This window comes from Coturnix japonica, chromosome 2 (assembly GCF_001577835.2).
Source record: "Coturnix japonica isolate 7356 chromosome 2, Coturnix japonica 2.1, whole genome shotgun sequence".
NCBI classification, from domain to species: Eukaryota; Metazoa; Chordata; class Aves; order Galliformes; family Phasianidae; genus Coturnix; species Coturnix japonica.
The window spans coordinates 68,427,314-68,448,853 of record NC_029517.1 but is presented as its reverse complement, the minus strand read 5'-3'; the positions used below and the strand labels follow the sequence as shown (position 1 = coordinate 68,448,853).

At 37.6% G+C, this 21,540-nt stretch overlaps 1 protein-coding gene across 2 annotated transcripts in view; it reads left to right on the top strand.

The window, feature by feature from the left end:
- The window catches only part of KIF13A (kinesin family member 13A), a 102,148-nt gene that overhangs the window by 76,693 nt on the left and 3,915 nt on the right, over nucleotides 1-21,540 (top strand). Inside the window, exons 19-38 of one of the 2 annotated variants that reach the window (XM_015854742.2) lie at nucleotides 568-708; nucleotides 2,134-2,283; nucleotides 2,569-2,733; nucleotides 3,363-3,536; nucleotides 4,051-4,202; nucleotides 4,318-4,450; nucleotides 4,567-4,713; nucleotides 5,625-5,663; nucleotides 6,951-7,050; nucleotides 7,145-7,271; nucleotides 7,996-8,051; nucleotides 9,181-9,305; nucleotides 10,008-10,184; nucleotides 11,080-11,172; nucleotides 11,867-12,019; nucleotides 13,432-13,509; nucleotides 14,366-14,413; nucleotides 14,891-15,002; nucleotides 15,550-15,701; nucleotides 16,202-16,306. In XM_015854742.2, coding sequence (XP_015710228.1) covers nucleotides 568-708; nucleotides 2,134-2,283; nucleotides 2,569-2,733; nucleotides 3,363-3,536; nucleotides 4,051-4,202; nucleotides 4,318-4,450; nucleotides 4,567-4,713; nucleotides 5,625-5,663; nucleotides 6,951-7,050; nucleotides 7,145-7,271; nucleotides 7,996-8,051; nucleotides 9,181-9,305; nucleotides 10,008-10,184; nucleotides 11,080-11,172; nucleotides 11,867-12,019; nucleotides 13,432-13,509; nucleotides 14,366-14,413; nucleotides 14,891-15,002; nucleotides 15,550-15,701; nucleotides 16,202-16,306 — 2,427 coding nt within the window. The remainder of the gene's footprint in view (nucleotides 1-567; nucleotides 709-2,133; nucleotides 2,284-2,568; nucleotides 2,734-3,362; nucleotides 3,537-4,050; nucleotides 4,203-4,317; nucleotides 4,451-4,566; nucleotides 4,714-5,624; nucleotides 5,664-6,950; nucleotides 7,051-7,144; nucleotides 7,272-7,995; nucleotides 8,052-9,180; nucleotides 9,306-10,007; nucleotides 10,185-11,079; nucleotides 11,173-11,866; nucleotides 12,020-13,431; nucleotides 13,510-14,365; nucleotides 14,414-14,890; nucleotides 15,003-15,549; nucleotides 15,702-16,201; nucleotides 16,307-21,540) is intronic. The other variant, XM_015854741.2, reaches the window with a different exon arrangement.

Sequence of the window (21,540 nt, the reverse complement as noted above, 5' to 3'; positions counted from 1 at the left end):
TATTTTTGTTAGAGTATGCGTAGACAAAACATGGATCCTACCTGATTTTAAAATATTGAAAGTGGTTAACCTAGAAATGGCATCACAGTATTAAGTATGGCTCTTACTGTTCTTTCAAGTGTGTGATAAAGGCATATGAATGCAGTTTGTGACCAGGCATTTGTGTTCTGTTGCTGTAAAACCCAAGTGAAGTGCTGCATTTTAGTTGTTTGCAAAAATGACCAGCTTTGTTTAAGATCCCTGTAACTTTTTCTGAAGTGCTTTCATGTTGTAGTGTTATTGTAAACATGGTAGCAATTAAAATCATTTACTCATCCTAAGTTATTTGACTGAGAGTTGTTGGTGATACTGTGTGAATAGAAGTTGCTTAAGAAGAAAAAAGAGGTCTGAACCTTCAGAGATATGTAAGGATATGCTGTGTTAGAGGACAGAGATGGTGTGGCTGGAATGCAGAGGGAGCTGTATGTTGTCAATTTTATCCCTTTTTAGGAGTACAGTTTGAGTGAAAGGTTAAACTACTCACATGCATACACTGTTCCTACAGTTATTTTTTTCTTTCTGGCTTAGAGAGGAGCAATAGTGAGTGAGCCTGCTATTCAAGTGAGAAGAAAAGGAAAGGCTACTCAAGTGTGGACTATTGAGAAACTGGAGAACAAACTGATTGACATGAGAGATCTCTATCAAGAGTGGAAGGAGAAAATTCCTGAGGTATGAAATATTTATTTTTGAAAAGGATCACGGTTTTTCTTCTAACTTCTCTCAGTGTGTTGTGCAGATGAAGTTCAGTGACTTTGTATAAGAAAGAGTGTGGTACTGTGGTGAAAAAAGAAACAACTGTAAACCAAATGCCTATGCAAAGTAAAACATAGGTACATCTTATCCTCACTTACATTCTCAGATATGGTTGTGCTGGGCTAGTGACTCATGACAGCAGTTAAGGCTTATGTTTACCTTCCACTATACGAATGTCATGCAGATAGGCATTAACTCTGAATGGAAATGGCAAGCTGCACTGGAAATAGTGATTAAACATTGGTCAGTATCAAAAATAGCTAGGATGACTAGAGTGCCCATGCTGTTTAGATACATTTTAAGTGCAGAACACATCAGTGGTGTAGAACTTTGTCTTAAAATGGTAAATATCCTGTGATTTTGGTTGTATATCATCCAGCCTTAAAACAGTGAAGAAATCAATTAAAATTATGTAGTCCACATCAGTATCTCTATGAAAACCAAGTGGTGTTTCCCAAGAATTAAGTAGCAGATCCTGTTTAGAAATGAGTGTGTAGGACTTGTTGAAAGCTTGTTGGTTTATATCAGAAGTGTGTATCTTACTGTCATATGGCCAATGTGGAGCACATGAATTACTTGTAACAAGAATCATTCCCAAATACACTTGAATAGCTGTTGTGTTTTTGTTCCCTGCCTTAGACAGAACAATGGGAATCTCTGAAGTTGTAATACAGAGGGTGCTGAGCATTTTATTGGTGCCCATTAAAGGCAAAAATGATTTTGCTTACTTTAATAGGAACTGATAGCACGTTCTGTCAATTTATCAATATGCTTTCCTGAGACAGGATTATTCTTTCCATGCCATATGTCATGCATAATGCATGTGCTGTATATGCTACATAGAAGCATGTAAGTAAAATGGAGATGAAAGAGGAGGAGAAGGGAAGGAGCTAATGTTCACTGATGTGTGCATATCATGCCAGGAATCTGCATAAGTTCTTTGTTGGCTGTTATGAGGTACTTGCATAGAAACTGCTGCCCGTGTGATCTTGCCTCTTGAGTAATCTTAACAGTTGTAGGCTTAAGTGGGAGTAATCTTTGAGCTTACCTTTTGCCCTAATAGTGGCTCCCTGCAGCTAGAACAGCTCTTGGTCTACAGGATTATTTGTGCTTTCGTTTAAAAAGTAAAGTGAACTTTATACTTACTGTAGCAAAGAAAGGATTGTATGTCTCATCTCCAAGATTTCATTTTAGATTTCCCTTTCTGTTTGTGTAACAGGAAAGAACAGAAACATGTGGTAATGACTTAATTTTTGTGCCATGATCTTGTATTGCTTGGTAATTCGATTTTGACTGCCATGCTTAAAGTTTTTGAAATAACTTTTGTGCTCTTTAAACCAGATAAGGAAGCTCATTGGCAAAAGAGGTGATCCTTTTTATGAAGCACAAGAGAATCACAACCTAATTGGTGTGGCAAACGTGTTTTTGGAGTGCCTTTTCTATGATGTTAAGCTGCAATATGCTGTGCCTATCATCAGCCAGCAGGGGGAGGTAATGCGAAATAGTGTTCTGATTCCTACCTGTGCATTTCATATCTATGTGGATAACGATGTTTGTTTTTTAAAAAAGCTTGATAGTTCTGCATACAGACAGCTTCTTTATATTCCTTTCTCTTCTTTTTTTGGCATTGCTACTTTTCATGTGATACTTCTGAGCTGTTCAGTTATAACATTCAGTGCTAGTTAGCAGTCTCTGTATACCTCCTAGAGTAAGATATCTACCATCTTTGCCTTTGACTCATTTGTGTATAGATTCTTAGTATTTTTCTTGTATTAGGTTGCAGGACGGTTGCATGTTGAAGTAATGCGAGTCACTGGGTCTGTCCCAGAACGTGTGGTAGAAGGAGATGATTCATCTGAGAACTCCAGTGAGAGTGGGAGTCTGGAAGTCATGGATAACAATGGCGAAATTATTCACAGAGCAAAAAAGCTCTCCTGTAGGGTAAGTGAGAGCACATGATGAATTTAACAGTTTCAGACCTTTGTAACTGTGTAGCCAATCTTAAGTACAAAACTATGTAAACAATGTTTTGCATTAGATTTTACAAAGATAAAGCAGAATTTTCTCAAAAGAGAAAGACTTCTCTTGGTTCCAGTTCATGGCAGTCTCATTGGCCATGGTTGCTAGTAACTGAGCTGATCAGCATTTGTTTCTAGTATATGTAGATCTATATAATAAATGCTGACATTACAAGGACTGTCTTTCATGGCAGACACAGAAGGGGAAATAGTTTTTCCATAGAACAGCTTGCTATGATTTGGTTATCTAATGTAGTATCAGTGTCTGGTGTCTGGATTTCATTTCTTTTACGAAGAAGTTCTTCCCTCAAGAGCATTGTCTTCCTCAAAGGAAGCACATACATGGTTGGACTAGTTAGATGCATGTAATTATTCTCCTTGCATCTGCATTTGTGTATATGCAAAATACAGATTTCCTGAGTAGCGTCATCAGTCGGAGATAACCTTTCAAAAAATCTTGGTTGTTGATATTTTTTGTTTAAATAGTTTGTTTTTAAGCAGCTTATAATTGAAGAAATAATATTTATGAGTATATCCATGTTGTCTACTCAGGTGAAAATAAAAGAAGCAACCGGACTGCCACCTAATCTCTCCAACTTTGTCTTTTGTCAATACACTTTTTGGGATCAATGCGAGTCAACAGTAGCAGCACCAATTGTAGATCCAGATGTGCCTTCACCTCAGAGCAAAGATGCTCATTTTACAGTGACCTTCTCTCATTGTAGGGTAATTATTTTTAGCATGGAACAATATTATCAGAAGGATGGTATATTTGATTTAAGCTGTGTAGAATTTAAGCATTGTTTACCCTGGGGGGTGGAAGGATGGAATCAAGTCATATAACTGACTTTTGAAAATACTTTGAGTGCTATAATATTTTACTTTGTCATATCTTTGTAATGCAGTAAAATGGAAAATGATCTTACAAGTTCAGTTGTCATCTTCATTGTGTACAGAGAAAATTGGAGTTTATATAGGGATATTTTATACGCTTGGTTGGTAAGCTCAGTAATTTTAAAAATCGTATTGGAGCTGAGATGGGGCTTTTATATAAATTTTCAAAGCACGATACTCAATATGCAAAGTATGAGTTGCTGAAATGATTTGTTTTCCGGTGACCGAAATCAAGCTTTATGATCGAAATTGTTTGGTGAGTCTTTGCAAACCAATTGAGGACTTGCAATTATTTTATTTCATTTGTTGTAATGTGTTTTTGTTGGTATTTTTTTCTGATTTTTAGGACTATGTGGTGAATGTCACAGAGGAGTTTTTGGAGTTCATCTCAGAAGGAGCTCTTGCTATTGAGGTGTGGGGTCACAGATGTACAGGCAATGGCACTTCTGTTTGGGAGGTTGATTCTCTTCATGCTAAAACTAGGACACTGAGAGACAGGTATAAATTACTCATGGATGCTTTTGTCAGCTTTCCAGAGGCTTTCTATTACCTGTGGTGCTCTTAGTGTATTTTGATGAGGCAACCGTTAGCTTTTGTGGGTATGTCTTTTTAGGTGGAATGAAGTCACTCGAAGAATAGAAATGTGGATTTCCATACAAGAATTGAATGAGATGGGAGAATATACTGCAGTTGAACTCCATCAGGCAAAGGATGTAAACACAGGGGGGATTTTCCAGCTTAGGCAGGTATGTCTTTTTCCTTGTTGCCCTATTCATTCTTAAATTGATTCTTAATTTTAATCTTAGATTCCTTCTGTTTCTCTCTCTCTCTGTCTTTCTCTATCAATTACCTTCCTGTTCAGGGTCATTCTCGCAGAGTTCAGGTGACAGTGAAACCCGTACAACATTCAGGAACGTTGCCTCTCATGGTAGAAGCAATTCTCTCAGTCTCTATAGGTGGTGTGACTGCCAGATCAACCAAATTGCAAAGGGGCTTGGACAGCTATCAGGTAAGACAGTTACTTTTTCATGCATTGATTTAATTTCTCTTTCTACTTGGCTATACTAGACCCTGCCCAAAAGTTCCAAAAAGGACCTTAGTTCACACGCTGGTACATGACACGTTATCTTGCTGTTATAGAAGTGTTTGAGGCTAATGTGAGTATAGGACGCTAAAGCTGCTTCTTTTTCAGCTTGCTTGTAATGTAGTGTGTAACTGATAAAGAGCTAATTGTGATATCTGGATTATATGCAAGACCATAGGCATATGCTAGACATTTCTAATTTTACAGCAGTGAAATTAATACCAGATTAATGATTTGGACATTTTCTCTCTCATGTACGAATGGTGCAAGTTGAAGAGTAAAATGAAAATAAGTAGGGATAATGTCTTATAGTGATATAACATTTATCTTTTTAAGCTGTTACTGAATGCAGCAGGTCATGAGAAGGATAGATGGCTTCTTGCTGCTGCTAGACAGATTCATATGGAAAATGAAGCATTCTTTCAATAGCAAAAGCTAAGAACAAATGGAACAGGCCAGCCAGGGAAGCATGGTGCTTTCAGTCATTCAGAACCACAAGTAATTCTAACCTTAAGTACAGACGAAACTGTAAATGTAAAGTTTGTCTGTATGCTTGCTCAGTCCTTTTTCTGGTGCTGCATTCTGTAAATTATTTGTTTTTTTGCTGAATATAACTTCTAAAATCATGGCTGAGATGCTATAGTCTGTAATGAAGAAAAGATCTGATCCTCTCTGTTAGTAGACTTTGGTTACTTGAATGTTGCAATTGTAACATTTTACAGGTTTGTTTGTATGAAGAAATGTTTGCACTCGTGGTTTGGGGGTATTTCTGTGATTTTTCTGTTGAAAAATGCATGTTCTTTTGTTTTTTTACAAAATTTATTTTCTCCTACCAGAAGGAGGAGGATGATGGTGGTGATATGGATAGTTACCAGGTATTGATGCTGTTGCTGTCAATCCTGTGGCATGGGGCACAGCTAATGCTAATAGCCAACAGCTTTCAAATGGACAAGCATAGTGGTGCAAGCAAAAGCAGCTTTGAAATATATGCTATGCATTTAAGAGGAGGCTACTTGGGCTATAAAGCACTGCTATTTCAGTTTACCTACTGACTTTATACTCTTGCAGTGTGCTCTTTTCTCTACTATTCAGCAGTCAGCTCTCCTAATGGGCTACACAAATTGCTACATGAATAAAAGCTAAAGAAACTTGAATTTAAAATGAAAATAGTTTCTATTGAGTATCTTGGGGGGGGAAGCCCTGCAGCTAAAGATTTTTTTCTCAACCAAATTACACAGCAAATGGCTTTTTAAATTTTATTTTATAAAGAAAGCATCTTAACCTCTTGAGTTACACAGTTTTCTGAAATGATAGTGGGAGAGCAAGTAGAAGACGAGGGTATGGGGAGAACAGAAGTTCAGTGGAGCAAATTTTCTATTTTCAAGCTTAGAAACCTTGAACCTCTTTTGTGATAAGTCAAAGTTGAGGAAACTTGACTGAAGAATTGTTTAAAAGACGGCAAAGGCCAGAAGAAGAAATGCCTAAAAACGTAAAACACTGTAGAGATTTTACACAGAAATCTTATTTTTAGTAGGCAGCTTTACAGAGGTAAAATTAGTTTGGTGAGAATGCTGATGTCCCATAAGATAATGTGTTAGAATTTGCAGCAGAGCTCAAAACAACCAGTTAGGTACTAACTTCTTGCGGGCTGTTTATGTGCTTCCTGACAAATCACAGAGAAGAATGAACCAGATTTTCTGTGAAACCACAAAGCATGATTGCATGATGGGTTTTGTTTGCATGAGAAACCTTTTAATTGCACTGATAGCAACTACTAGCAATGAAATTTCATGCAGATTTGAGGGTATACTGACCTGTCTAATCTTCAGGAAAACTTACAATCAACTCATTATACCTGTTTTTCCAATTCCATGCACTATTGCAAAGTTTAATCAACATTTCTGTGAATAATTAGTCTATGGTGTATAATCCTGCTCAATAACTGAGGCTGTCATATTTTCCTCCTTTTGGAATTTGAGATTTGAAAGCAAATATGCTTCCATTCATGGGTGATGAGGTACTTAATTAGCCTGCATGTTGTTTGGGGGAAAAAGTTTTCTGCATCATGCAAGCTGTTCAATATAAATTCTGGTGCAACAAAATTCATTGCTGTTTGATCTTAACCACAGAGTGTAATAACTTCCTTTTTTCTTCCATGTTAGGAAGAAGACTTAAACTGTGTACGAGAAAGATGGTCTGATGCACTGATAAAACGTAGAGAATACTTAGATGAGCAGATTCAAAAGATCAGCAATAAACAAGGTTTGAAGCTTAAGAACTCATAAGTACTTTACTCCCTATTTCATCAGCAACAATAGAAGTGTCTTACATATAATGTTAACCTCTTCCTCTGTAGAAAAATCTGAGGATGATATAGAACGAGAAGCTCGGCTGGTAGAACAGTGGATAGGGCTGACGGAAGAAAGGAATGCGGTGTTTGTTCCAGCACCAGGCAGTGGAATCCCCGGAGCACCTGCAAATTGGTATGTTCAGGAAAATAAAAACATCAGAGTGGTTAGCTTTTTCTGTAGGAACATTGCAGGCTTAGAAGGTAGAAGTCTCAGGATGTTTTATAGGTTTCTACATTTTCCTACATCACCACAAATTACAATTAGGATCATTGGAACTAACTTTGAAAAATTAAGAATGCATCAGGTTAAATTTGGACAAGAATGGACAAGAAATAACAAGTCTAATGAAGTGTATGCTGATGTCCTTGATAATACCTAAATATCTTATTCGCTGGGTGAATAATGTAGCAGTATTTTTTCCTCTCAAAATTAAGACTTTTTTCCCCCTTATTCACCTGAAGCATACTGTGGTCATGTAGCTAGAAATGTATGTATCGTTATAAAGACTATGTCATGTCAATAGTTACCTATTCGTTTGTTTCAAAGGTTGCTAACCTTTATGTGTAAGATGACTGCATGCAGTTAATTTTATAAGAGTGGGATGTTTAGAACTGTCATTGTAACAATTGAAATGCACTGAAGTGTGTGAATTAAGTTTTGGTAAAGCATTGTATTTAGTTACATATGAAGATAGGCAAAACGTTGTGCAACACAGACGTTTAGATTAGCCATCAAAATGTTGAGAGCTTTAGTCACTGATTACAGTCACTATCAATCTTGCACAGAGATCCATTTGACCAAATTAGTTTTGCTATGTATTTGACTTCCTCGTTGACAGCAGTTTGTTTTGTTTCAGGATTCCACCTGCAGGAATGGAAACACATATACCCGTCCTCTTCCTTGATTTGAATGGTATGTTGCAATGACAGATTAAGAAACTTAGGAAGATAAGAAAATTTAGTTTCTAACAATAAATTGATAGATGGAATAGTGAATCTTAATTTTATCTAAGAAGATGCAAGAGAATTCTGTCAGTGGTATAGATTGTAGGATGTTCTTTCTTCTGGTTACACCTGTGGGAATAATTAAGCACAATTATTTTAAAATTAAGGTGCAAATCAGGGAACATACAAGGATTGTTTATTCGAGGAAAAGCTGTGTGAAAGAGCAAGCTTAGTTTAAATGGAAGAAGACAAAGAAGCATTTTGTGTGCATTTTGATGTACACATCCACATGTTGTAAGAACACTGGGAAATCTCCCAGATGTTATGGATCTGAGTTATCAGTAGAGGTTTAAACAGATGTTTTAATGAAGAGTGAGTTGGAGTATCTAAATGTGAAAACTATTGATTTTTGTTCTTAGAACACTGATGTGCTGCTAAAGCAATAAGAGGTTGGAGTTAGCTCCATATTTAAGGACTGTGTAGGGAGTAAGTCGTAAGTATCAACTCTTAGGCATAAAGTGGAGAAGGATCCACAAGCCCTGTCACATTCAGCACTTCATTGTGCTCCTAGACATGTTTATACAGGCAACACACTAATATCTTCTTTGAACACTGCTTTTGAAAAACTCCTTCATCAGTGCTCACAAGAAATGTTTTTGTATTTCATTGTAAACAGAGTTTAGCAGACAGGAGACCAATAGAACACATTTATGGATCATTGCACAATTTATTTATTTTTTTGGTATTATTTAAAACCTGATGTTGTTGGTACTGTTGTTCTCAATCTGGTTACATTAGAACTGATTTAAATAAGAGATGAGTTGTTCGGGTAAATCAGGAACTTTCTGGCTGGGTAAGTTCCTTTCATGAACACCTAAAAATAGATTGGAATTCTGTTTAGTCATGTGAGGACATGTTCAGAAGGAATCGTAGCCTAGTTTTACTTCCCATTTTACATGCTTGAATTATTTTTCAAACAATGCATGGTAAGATTAATCAGGGCAAAATGTATTATGAAACTATTACAACTTTGCCTCTCTATATTAATATTCTTTGGTGTAAAACTGTTTCCTTCTTTTGCACGTTTGCTTCGTTAGCTGATGACCTCAGTGCTAATGAACAGCTTATAGGTCCCCATGCATCAGGAGTTAATTCAATACTACCAAAGGAGCATGGGAGTCCATTCTTTTATCTGCCGATCATAAAACACAGTGATGATGAGGTAAATCCAATTTCTTCTTTCCTTTTCCCTTCATCCTTTCTCTCAAGGGCTGTTTGATTTTTCAAAAGAAACTGCTTCCTTTCTTGTCCTCACAAGGCAAAGCTTTTTCTTTTCTAGTACATGATTCCTTTTTAAGCCTAGTAAATTGGGAATTGTTGGAAATAAGAAGTTCCAGAATATATCTGTGATCAGTCAGTTTGCATTTCTAGCACTTTCAGTGCCTTCTCAGGCCAGTACTTAAAAGATCATTTGCAGAATAAATGGCATGCTGAGATTCAGAAGGAGACAGGGAAGGGAAAAGACGTTCTGCAGGATGGAAACTGTATAGAAAATTGTATCTTGGTCTAACAAGTGGAAGCTTTGTCATTGAATTCAATATACTTTCAATACAGATGTGATACGATTTCTTTTTCTTCCTTCAATTTTGCTTCTGCTTTCCCCTCTGCCTTCCTCTGGTTGTAAACTTTCTTTTGGGGCAAGGATTGTGTGCTGCATCATGTTCTGTGTTATCTTAACACCTGTTTTTATGGCTCGTCTGATACATTCCTTATTATACATGGGTCATTTTGCTTAATTTTGCTCAATGATATTTACTGTTCTTTCACAGAATAATTGTCTTGCGCCATGTTAAATCATTCCAAATTATTTGTCAAAGTAATTGAGGCTTTGATTTCCCTTCTTCCATGTGATTTCTCTGTGCAGGTTTCAGCCACTGCTGCCTGGGACTCTTCTGTCCATGATTCAGTGCATCTGAATAGAGTAACTCCCCAGAATGAGAGGATTTACCTAATAGTGAAGACTACTGTGCAGCTCAGCCATCCTGCTGCAATGGAACTGGTCTTACGGAAAAGGATTGCAGCCAATATTTATAACAAGCAGGTAATAAGTTCATATTTTATTACTAATTTTGTTTTATATCTCCGATTTGATGAATGTTTTCCTAGCTGCTTGCTTTGTTTTGCGTATCTCCTGAAAAACAAATGAAAAACAGGTTGCTGTGCTTGTCTACTATAGCCCCTTGAACTGTTCATTTTTCAACCTCATCTGGTTCAGAGTATAGCAGGTACTACTTTTACAACAGCAAAATAAGTGCTGTAGACAATGAGATACTCCCTAAAATTGCATTGCTTTCTGTTTCCCAGACAACTGAGACCAAGAGCTTATTTCAGAGTTGCTTCAGATTGTGCAGTGGGAAGGGGAGGTAGGGTTGGGACCCCAAACAGCTGTTGTGCTACTAAATAACTTACTAATATCTGAATTCCTTGCCTTTTTGTATTTGAGATATTTTCCCTTGTTAGCTTCATTTGTCTAAAACGCCTTCTGAGGTGAAAGTTAAGTTTACAGTTCATGATGTAAAGGCTAACCAGTCTGATAATGAAGCATACCAAGTCTGTGACTATAACAGTGAAAGCTGTGGTTGCTGCCCCAGCTGCGACTAGAAATCAGAGCTGAGCTTTGCTATAGCAAAAGGAATTTTCTGCCTTTTTAACACATGGCTGACAAAATGAGAAATGTTAGCATAAGCATATTAGAGCCTCCCTACGTCTACAGTTTCTCAGCTTCAGTGAAAAACAGGAGTAAACTGTTACTATTTGAACTTTGCAGCATTTTGTACTGAGCGCAGGGCTGCGAGGAGTATTTTTAAGGACTGTGAATACCAAAAAGCATGTGCTTATGTGGTAAAATAAATGTTTGCACTGCAAGCTTTTTTAGTCTTAAAGGTGTTGTAAGTAGTCAGTAGCAAAGCAGTAACTGGAAATTACTTTGTTTCTAGAGTTTTACCCAGAGCCTGAAAAGGAGGATATCCTTGAAAAATATATATTATGCCTGTGGAGTGACCTATGAAATAGTATCTAATATACCAAAGGTAAATTTCACCATGTTTCTCTGGCAAATTCACTGAAAGTAACAGAACAACCCGTTGCAGTGAGTAGTACGCACTGCAAAATGTCCCGCTTTGTTGATATGAGGCAACTTTCCTAAGTGGATACCCTGAAGCTCAATGGTGCAGTCATTTCTACCTATAAACAGTAGAAAACTGAAGGTTTTATTTTCTCTTACTGTGTAAACAGATTTCTTGTAGTAGAGCTGTTTCTGAAATTGCATTAGCTGCTACAGGGAGAATGCAGAGGCTGCTCAAAAAAGGCATTCAAGTCAATGAAAAGAGAAAAACAGCTGAGAAATTTATTTCAACAGGACGATAAACTGCCTTTTATATTACAAACTTGTAGAAATTGAGAATGCATTCTAAAATTGATTTTAAAGGTAAACTGGACAAATAAAAACAAGTAGTTTAGACATCATGTAATTTTTGCTTTTATATGGTAGTACTTAGAATTTAAATTCTAGAGAAATCATGCAGAGTATCTGAAGTTCAGGAAGGAAGTTGCATTTACTTTCATTCGGCATCATTTACATGTGTGTTAGAATGTCTTGGATTGCTGATTATAGTTAGGATTACTGATTAATTTCTGAATTGAGATGGTATAAGGAAGTGAATCAACACCTTAAAAACAATACACTTCAATCTGAAAAACTGAATAGTGTAACTTGCAATTTAGGCTACAGAAGAAATTGAGGATCGTGAGACCTTAGCACTGATGGCTGCAAGGAGTGAGAGTGAGGGAACATCCGATGGTGAAACTTACATTGAAAAATACACACGTGGAGTACTGCAAGTGGAGAACATTTTGAGTCTTGAACGACTAAGACAGGTAAGGAAAAGACTCTTAGGGCATCTTTTAAACATCATTATTACAATCCAAGTAGAGAATATGGATGGTTTTTGTTTTTAAAATAAGTGCTGCTTGTTTTTTAATTGTAGTGAAAATACTGGACAGATAAATGTAATGCTGAGATATTTATGTGAAATACAGAGCTCCAGCAGTGGTGAATTAACTAGAGCTGGCAATGGTGTAATAGTCAGAAGCTTAACAGGCATAAGCCAAAGTGTGGATTTCAGATAGAAATTTTGGCGATTGTGTTTGCAAATTTCTGTTTGTAAATGCAGCCCTTTTTTCTGTCATTGGGCACACTGAAGAAAAAAAAAAAAATCTGGCTGAATTTCAGAGCCCAGGGTGTTGCGATCAGTGGCACAAGGCCTAATTGGCACCCACTAACTAGCAGTGTAGCCTAGGGATTGGTACTGGGCCTAATTCCGTTTAATCTTTATTAATGATCTGAATGGAGCGTACCCTCAGGAATTTTGCAGGTGACATAGAACTAAAGGGAGTGTTGGTTATACCAAAGGGTTATGCTGCCATCCAGAGGGACTTTAACATGATGGAGAAATGGGTAACAGGAATGTTATGAAGGTGGAGCAAGGAGAAGTGCAAAGTTCTGCTCGTGGGGAGGAACAAGCCCAGGCACAAGGACATGCAGGGGACACCCAGCTGGAAAGCAGCTTGACAGAAAAGAGCCTGGAGTTCCATCATGGGCAGCAAGTTGAACATGAGCCACCAAAGTGCCTTTGCAACAAAGAAGGATAGTAGTATCCTGAGTTGCATTAGGCACGTGGTATTCCCAGCAAATCAATGGTCAGCACTGGTGAAGCCACACCTTGAGTGCTGTGTCCAGTTCTGGGCTCCCAAGTGCACGAGAAGACCAGACATACTGGAGTTAGTGCAACAGAGGGCCACAATGATAATGAAGGAACTGCAACACCTCTCCTACAAGGGAAATACAAAGTTGGGACTTCTTAGCCTGCAGAAGAAGGGCTGGAAGGTGGGGATAGTAGAGCATTTCAATGCATTTCAGTCATTTCAGTACCTGGAAGGAGCGTTCAAACACAGCAGAAGCAGACTTTTCAGTGGTGCCAAGTGACAGGATTAGAGGCAATGGGCATTCTGTCTGAACATCAGGAAACAATTCTTTGCTGAGTGGGTGCCTGAGCAATGGAACAGATTACAAGAGTTTCCTCCTATGGGGATAGTTAAAAGGCATTTGGTTGTTCCCTTAAGTAAGTGGCTGCAGGTAGCTTTACTTGAACCCAGAGAGGTTGACCACCAGAGATCTCTTCTGACCTCAATGATTCAGTCCTGTTTGATTGCTTCTAATGAGGAAGCTCATGACATTGTTCATCTTTGATAACATCGCTATTTTAAGTGGTATCTGTTCTTCTACATAGGCAGTTACAGTCAAAGAAGCACTCTCTACCAAAGCAAGAAACATCCGCAGAAGCATGAGCACACCAAATGTCCACAATGTAAGAACCCTTTCTCCTCTGGTAAATTAGTATGAATTGTGTGGAATGGTGTTGTCTGTGTACTGATGTAATACTTGCGCAATGTGATATGGTAATGATTATTCTGAAGTGGGACTTGTCAACATCTAGAAAAGTTGACATGCATGAAAAAAAGACATAATTCAGTATAAGTCCCTCTTCACAGTTTTCTGCTCTGGAAGAAAGCAAGGGCAGAGGGAGAGTTGGTCAGAACTCTCCTTCTTATATAAATGTATTAGTTTGGAAAGAACTTTAGAATGATGGCTGCCGTTATTCAGATTACTTTCTTTTTCCACTTTGAAGTAAAAGTCTCTTTTACTTCTTTTCATGGTGGAATGGATAGTTCCCATTTTGTGTGCATTTTATGCATTATTGTATCCCCCACTGAGACAGAAGAAATGTAGCTGTCCTTTTAAGTAGTCTTATCTGAACAGTTAGGACTTGTATGATCAGTGAATATACAGATGTTGTATAGAAGTTCGGCTAGTAAGATTATTGCATTAGAAAAGATGATCTGAGATAAATAAAAAGTGCTCACCAGTGTTGTAGGCTTGCAAGGAGCAATCTCCAGAGAGAGATCCTTCCTTAGTGGCAGTCAGCCCTTAAATGGGGTCTAGGAGAGGTGCAGCCAGGCTCCACGCTTTCTGATCACACAGATGAATTGCCTTTAGCTGTGCTCCTGCAGCTGACTCAGTGCTCACCTCAGGTGATCAGTCAGAGGTTCAGGCAGTTCCCTGTTCAACAGTTCCCACACAGGACTAGATGTTCAGTGTCTCCTTAAGGCACCTTATGAATAAAAGGTATGCATTTTATCCTTCTACCTCTTGGTGTTTTGTAGGTATCCTGTAGCCGACTAGATCTTTCTGCCTGTGATGAAGATGATAAGGTATGTAAATGTGAAGTTTAAAAAGAAAAAAAAGTATGTTTACATAATATATGTAACAAATGCTAATTACATGCTATTTTGAGTTAAGCTCTTCTGTTCTTTTCTGCTTTTTATGTTAGAATTTTAGAAAATAATATTTAAGAAGCAGGAAGATAGAAACAACCTTAGAGAAAATAGACTATTGATGGGAAGGTTCAGCTTCTACTGCCATACTGCTAACATCTGCCTCTGGTGTTGTGGGCCAGCATATTAAAATAGGGATTGCATTTGGACCATCTCTATTATATTTTCAATGAAAAGCTAATTGCTTCTGAATAATCTATCATTTTCAAGGCAGAAAAATGTCTTGAAGTCATTAAGCTGATGTATTTGAGGTTAAAAAAATAATAATAAATAAAGCCAACTTTTGAGTTCACCTGTTAACTTATCCATGTTTTCCTGTATCATCATGTATATTTATGTATTTTTGTTTCTTAGGGTTGGTCTGAAAGTCACCTGGATATGTCTGACTGTTCTTCCAGTTATCAGGATGTATCATGCTATGGTACTTTACCCAGGGAGTCACCACGCAAGAACAAAGATGGCAGTGGTGAGACTTAAAAGTATATGCGTAATGACTTTGCTTGTGGCTTTTAATTATTTCACTAGATTGAAAGTCAGATAAAAAAAACATTGTTCTTCCTATTAAATTGTCGGCTTATTTATCCTATTTAAATGCTTTATTCAGCTAATTGCTGTAGCAGCTAAACATGGTTTGTGAATAGGGGAGAAAGAAAGAAATGTATAAAGATATTCAGGAAAGTGTAAGAAATTGTGAGTGTTCAAAATCAAATACAAGAGGAAGATCAACAAGCTAAACAGAAGGAGGAGAGAAAAGGAAAAGCTGCTGCAAATTTATGAGTTTGACAATGAAGAGGCTTGTGTGAAAGTGGGAAACTGCTCAGAAGAAAACAATCTGCCTTCGTAGAGTTCTGCACTATCTTGTGCTTGAGTCGGTGCTTAAGTACTAAAATACTATTCTTTCTGTAGCCCTCAATTTGCCAAATGCACAGCTTAGCCTTCTATTATTTTGAATCGTTGCTCTTGCAGTTAAGATATGAAGAACCCAATGTAGGACACCTTTTGTTTTTTCCTAGGTATTGCATCAGAGAATTCCCATGCTTTAATGACCAGCCCTTTTAAAGCATTTTCTCCTCAACCACCCAAGTTTTTCAAACCCTTAATGCCTGTGAAAGAGGAACATAAAAGGAAGACCCCACTTGAAAGTCGACCTCTGCTTAGTCAGGAGGTAATCCTTGGAAGCTACCTTGTTCTTTGTGGAATCAACTACTTTTGCATTCTTGGCAAGCTGATTGCCACATGCTTCTCTTCCAATACAGTTCTGTAATTATTTGGTTAAAATTCATTATATTTGGTGGGTTTTTCATTGTTTATTTTTTTATCTGAAACTTTGGGTTTGTTTCACTTCTTGGTAAGTATCATCCTTTACTGGGTATTTTTAAAGTATCAGTAACCACTTTTTTTCTTTTTAATTAATTTCATGAAGCTCTAGTAATTGTAGTGATTCTAGCAATTCTGTGGTGGTTAGAAGCCTGACTTTTATTCCTCATCATAAAACACTGTTGAGAAGAGTGCAAACGCATGAGGTTTTTGTCTGTTAACTTGAAATTTGGTAGCATGTAAGGCCACTATGAGTGTTTGGCTTTCATCGTGTCCTTACGCCTTTCTGCCTCACGTGCATTTAGCCTTGTGGCTTGTGTGATGTGTTGTGTGTCTTAACCTTTGCAGAGTATGCCTTCATCTCAGGTGCATTGTGCTGGCTGTGTTGTGCCTTCAGGAAGTAATGCCAACAGCATGCCTGTAGAAAGCAATAGCATACATGAGGAAAAGATTGTAAGTTCTGTACCAGCTTCTGTTATGAGGCCTGGTGGTGGGCTTAGGGCCCTTCGGTGGTGGGTTTAAGATACTTAATGCTGCAGCTGGAAAAGAAGGATTAATGTGGATATAATCACTTGTGATTATAACTAATAGTTATTATGAGCACTTGCTTGCTTGGCTTACAAATGCAATCTTTAATTGGAAGTAATTGGTGGTGGGTTTTTGTGGTGGTTATTTTTTTGTTTTTATTTTAATATTTATGTGATTCCTCTCATGGGGAGGGTGGAAAATGGGAGGCTGCAGTTTTTACAGGGCACAAATAATCCAGTAAAGTGTAGTTTTAGTAGGTCGTGTTGTTGTCACTCTAATATGCCTTGTATGTTATCCAGATTTTGTGACTATACCCCAGAGTAAATGGAATGATCCCATTTGGTGTAAGTAACTGTGCATTTAGGTGTGGGTACGCTATAAAAGCTTTATCTAATTGCCTGGTGTGGGATTGATATCACTAAAATAAGGTTGCTTCTCTTAATTAACCTGCAGCCTGTCTTCCTCGTAATTCAGGTGGTGCGTTTAGGTGGAGGGTTTTTATTTTTCTATCCAGCTGTCAAATCGTTTTCTCACTGCTGCTTCAACAAAAGATGTATCATTTCTGCTTTATGAAGAACTTGATTTTTTGAGCTATGGAAGATGGCTGTGAATATTTGCTCTAATCAGAGCTTTAAATTTAGCATTTGGAACCTTGAATTTATTTTCCTTGAGTTGTACAATGAGCAAGTTAATCAGCGTTCTCATGAGAGATTCCCATTTGTTCAGCATTTTCATTTCCAACCACGTAGCCATGCTGTGAAAAAAATTATTGTTACTTCTAATGCCATTTTATAGATCATTGCACCAAACTCTCCTGAGAGTTCCAGTGCATACATTAGAATCTCAGCTGCAGTTTCTGTGTAGCAGCTGTTTTCTTTTCCATCGTGTTACTTTTCCATAAGGTGGCGTGAGTCAGTATGTCAGCTGAGTCACGGACACAAATAGCATGAAAGGTATTTGCAAAGCAAAATCTTCACTGAGTTGAAAAAAACATCTCATAGAATCTAATCTGTTAGAAATTTTTCCATAGCAACTTCAGGGCAGTTGTAATCCCTTCAGTCAAAGCAGGGTCCCATCCCATGCATGCTCTGAATTAACGTAGATATTTGCCTGTGCTGTTTTCCAGAGATAAGCAGGAGCTTTTGGAGCTGGAAAAGGACAGTCTCCTGCACCAGACTTTTTCAATTAGACTGAAACTAATTCACTGAATGCTTCAGATCCACTGTAGCCCACCAGGCACTGGAAAGAGCTGTACTTACAGTTCCCAGCTGCTTGCTCATGGCCTTGCACTGACTTGTCTTGCTTGAGCATAGATTTTTCTTTGGTTGTATGGTAATTCATACTAAGGGGACTGATCCACCTAGGTGAAAAACTACATAGAGTTAGTTATATTTCAGTTGGAACTGCTCTCCTGTCTGATCACTGGAATGAGTACAGAGGAGGCAGGTAAGAACTAGCAGCTGCTCACAGGTGGAGACTGAGATGGCTGCTCCAGCTTTTTGCATGGAGTTTAGCAAATGATGGCTTCTGGGTTGGGTTGTTTATTGTTTGTTTTGTTTTTTGTGTGTGTGTGGTTTTTTTTTTTGTTGTTGTTTATTGGTTGAGTTTTCTTAATCTCTTTAGAAAAGAAGCCCTTTGTAAGGCTTCCAAGGCTACTCTGCATTTGTCAGAGCTGGAACAAGTCTGTGTGTTAGCTAGGCTGATGGAGTAAGCACTTCATGTGTGGGGATGATTAGTGTCCTCAGAATGAGTTCAGAAAGTACACTCAGGCAGTATCGTGCTTCCACATGAAACTTCAGCAGCCTGCTCCTCTCTGATTGCAAGGGAATGTTTCACATTATTTATCTGTACTCTGAGTGATTGCTCCAAGGCACAGAGCCTCTTACTCCTAACTAATCACTGGATGACTGATGTAGCTTCAAGTGTGATTCTTCTTTGTTTCTTTTAAATTGAACTGCATTAAAAATGTATTATAAACACTATAATGCTAAACATACAGAAGTCCAATAATTTTAACTGGACTCGTATTTTGCATCTAGGTAAACATAAGAGTAATGTTTGGCCTTCTTCACATGTTTGTCCATGATCTTAACATTTTATTGCATATTCAAAACGACTTTCAAAATACTATGTCCTTAGTTCTTTCTGAGACATTCCTACTGTTATCAGTTCTTAAATCTGTTTTATATAATAGTGTGGTTTTTTTCCTATTATCTATCTCCCAGGGAGGTACTTGCAATTTATTTATCCATGTTTCAAAGATTTTATACTTCAGTTATTCCAGCAGTCTGAGCAGTACAAGAAGGCTTCCTTCTTTTTTTCTCCACAGCTGAAACCCACAGGAATTTAAACAGCCCTGAAATCGCTTTACTTTTAGAATTTCTCCATCAGGAGGCTCAAGTGGTTCTTTGAAACGAAGTACTATAACCTAGGAATAAGACTGCATCTCTGTAACTTAGGTTTTGGATTTCTGATGTTACATAACCCCCAAACTATTAATTACTGGCAATGTGATTTTATTAGTCTTCTCCTGATCATGTTGCTGATGTCTGTGTGTCTGCAAAACCATTTCTCGTTTTCATTGCCTTTTACCCAGATGGATTCTGAGCATGATCCTTGTGTCCCCTAAAGTTCTTTTTCAGTTAGGTGGGGCATCTTGCAGGATTCCAAGGTGAAACAGGAAACTGTTATAAAAATGCCTCTTGGTCTCAAGTGGGTGTTTACCAAAGGAAGTACTCCCTTTGCAAAGTCTGTAACAATTCGGACAGTTCTTGTACCATCTTTAAAACAGCGTGTTTATTATATGCTAGTCTGTAGTGTTTTGAAACCTACCTACAAAGCTTGTGTTCTATGCTGAAAATTGCAAGGTAAGGCTGAAAGAGAAGGAGTAAGCAGAATAATTGAGAAAATATCCATCAGAGTTGAGTAACAGGTATACTTCAATATGCAAGATGATGGGTTTGCACAGTGTTTTAATGGTTGGAAAGGCATTCATGGTCTCAATAAAGTGGGTATGAATTCTGCACTTTCCTTTAAGGGACTGTCTATAAATTTCAGATCAAAAGGACAGAGCTTTCAATAGTGTAAATAATTTTAAAAACTATTGTGTACCATTTCATAGCATTATAAATCCTCTCTAGAGAAATAAGTAGTTTCAAATCCAATCCAAAATTGAAGGGATGGCAGATGATTTACTAAAAGAATATCGTAGCATAGGTTCTTTCCCTGTATGTGATGAGTTTCTTTAGGAGTCTGACTTTCTTTCCTCATCTGTAAAGTATTTTAAACATTTGTCCAACTTACAGTGTATTAAGAACAGTTATTGCACTCAGCGGGGTGTATAGGTTTGGGAATGTTAACAGTACTGAGAAGATGCCATCAGTACAAAGCACAGTAGTAAAGACGGGGCATGATACAGTTTCTTCCCTTTGATAAAACTTTGAGAAGTATAGATGAGATCAGTGAGTGACTTTGAAGCAGTTGTTGTAGTCCTGATGCAAACTGTAAGAACTTTAGGCATCAGTCTGAAAGTAGTTGCTAAATCACATGCTAATTTCATGTTGTGTTGTCTTTAATTGCATGCCCAAAACAAGGCCAGTATCTAGAGGTCATGTCTTCCCTAAGTCTGAAAGCTTGTAGTGTTTGTCCAGTTGGTTAAAATAGTCTAGTAAAAAGGTATTGCCTTTACCTGCAGGCCTCATCTTGCTTGTATTATGTATCATCACAGGTACACAAAAATACCTTAAATAGTGTAAGGCAAGATCTGAAGTTTGTAAGAATAATGGGAAGGGATGTTTGACATATACTGTATCTATTACTGTGTTAGTGGCAGCCTCAGTGGGCAATTAAGTGACTTGAAGTAGGAAAGAAAGCTTAAATATAAGTATAACGTTGTAAAGGTCAAGAGAATGTTATTAAGTGGAATCATGCTGAAACATTTTGTCTCGGTTATTATGAAATACAGGAAACTTTCTCAGATGTATTTTTGTCTTAATCATGTTGGTTCTGAGTGCTTTGATCATCTGGTTGAGTATTGTGTTTCTCCTCTTCCAATGGAGATTCATGGCAGGTTTCTGAAAGCTTGAAACTGCTTTGGTTATCATGCAGGATCTGTCTCTGAGACTTGCACCGATCAGTATTTGAAGCACATGTTACACATAGAGAAATAATAGGCACTTGAGTTCTTCTAAACTTTTATATATTTCAACAGGCTTTTGGTGGTGTTGTGTTTTTTTTCTTTTTAACATTACTCTTTTTGAACTTTATCATAAACTTATTATTTTCTACATATGTGTATCTATATGTGTACACACATGTTATATGTACATATATTCATACACATGTGTACAAATACACATGCATTTATATGAAGAAATGAAGTGTTTGAAAATCCTTGATGTGGAGTCATGCCTACTGTATTTTATATTGAGGAGAGCTGCATGACTGTGTTGCCGGGGTATTTCTCAGATGCATCCTGACAAGCTGTCATCCTCAAACCCTTTGTTCTTAGCTTCACGTATGTTCTGTGAAAGCCGCATTTGGGCTGGGCACCTCCTAACATTGCTCCTTCTCAAAGTGAAACTGGGAAAGCTCCTTCCAAATTTTGTTGTGTTAACTGGAGTCACGTATTTCCCTTTAAACGTGCACATAAATACTTCCTTGAGGGTTTTCTTTTTGCCTTTGTTTTCAAGCGTTGTGAATGTGTTCAAGTGTGATAGCTGGGAGTAAGCAGCACTATTTGGCCTTACTGGTATGAGATTAATAGAAGATCCCATTGTGTAGAATAGTTCTTAATAATCAGTGTTGCAGCAGAGAACTTCTTAGCCCTCTCCTGTTCCTGTGTATCCATTTTGTTAAGCAGTTAAGTGGTTCTATCAAACATATTCAATAGGTTTAATATGCCCAAATAACGGGCAGGAATTTTTTGGGATACATGGCTTTCAAGAACAGAATGTGATGAAAATGTGAGAATATCTAACTTTTAAATGTAAACTTTCCTTATGCCAAACAATCTCGCTCTATATTTTCTGGACTATTTAGAACTAATCTTTATTTTCTAAAAATTGAATGGTTAGGATAACGTGGGTAGAGTTGTGCTGCCAACAGCTCTTTTCAGAGGGAGCTTCTGTTCTTCAGCTGAGGAATGCTAAAGATGCGGG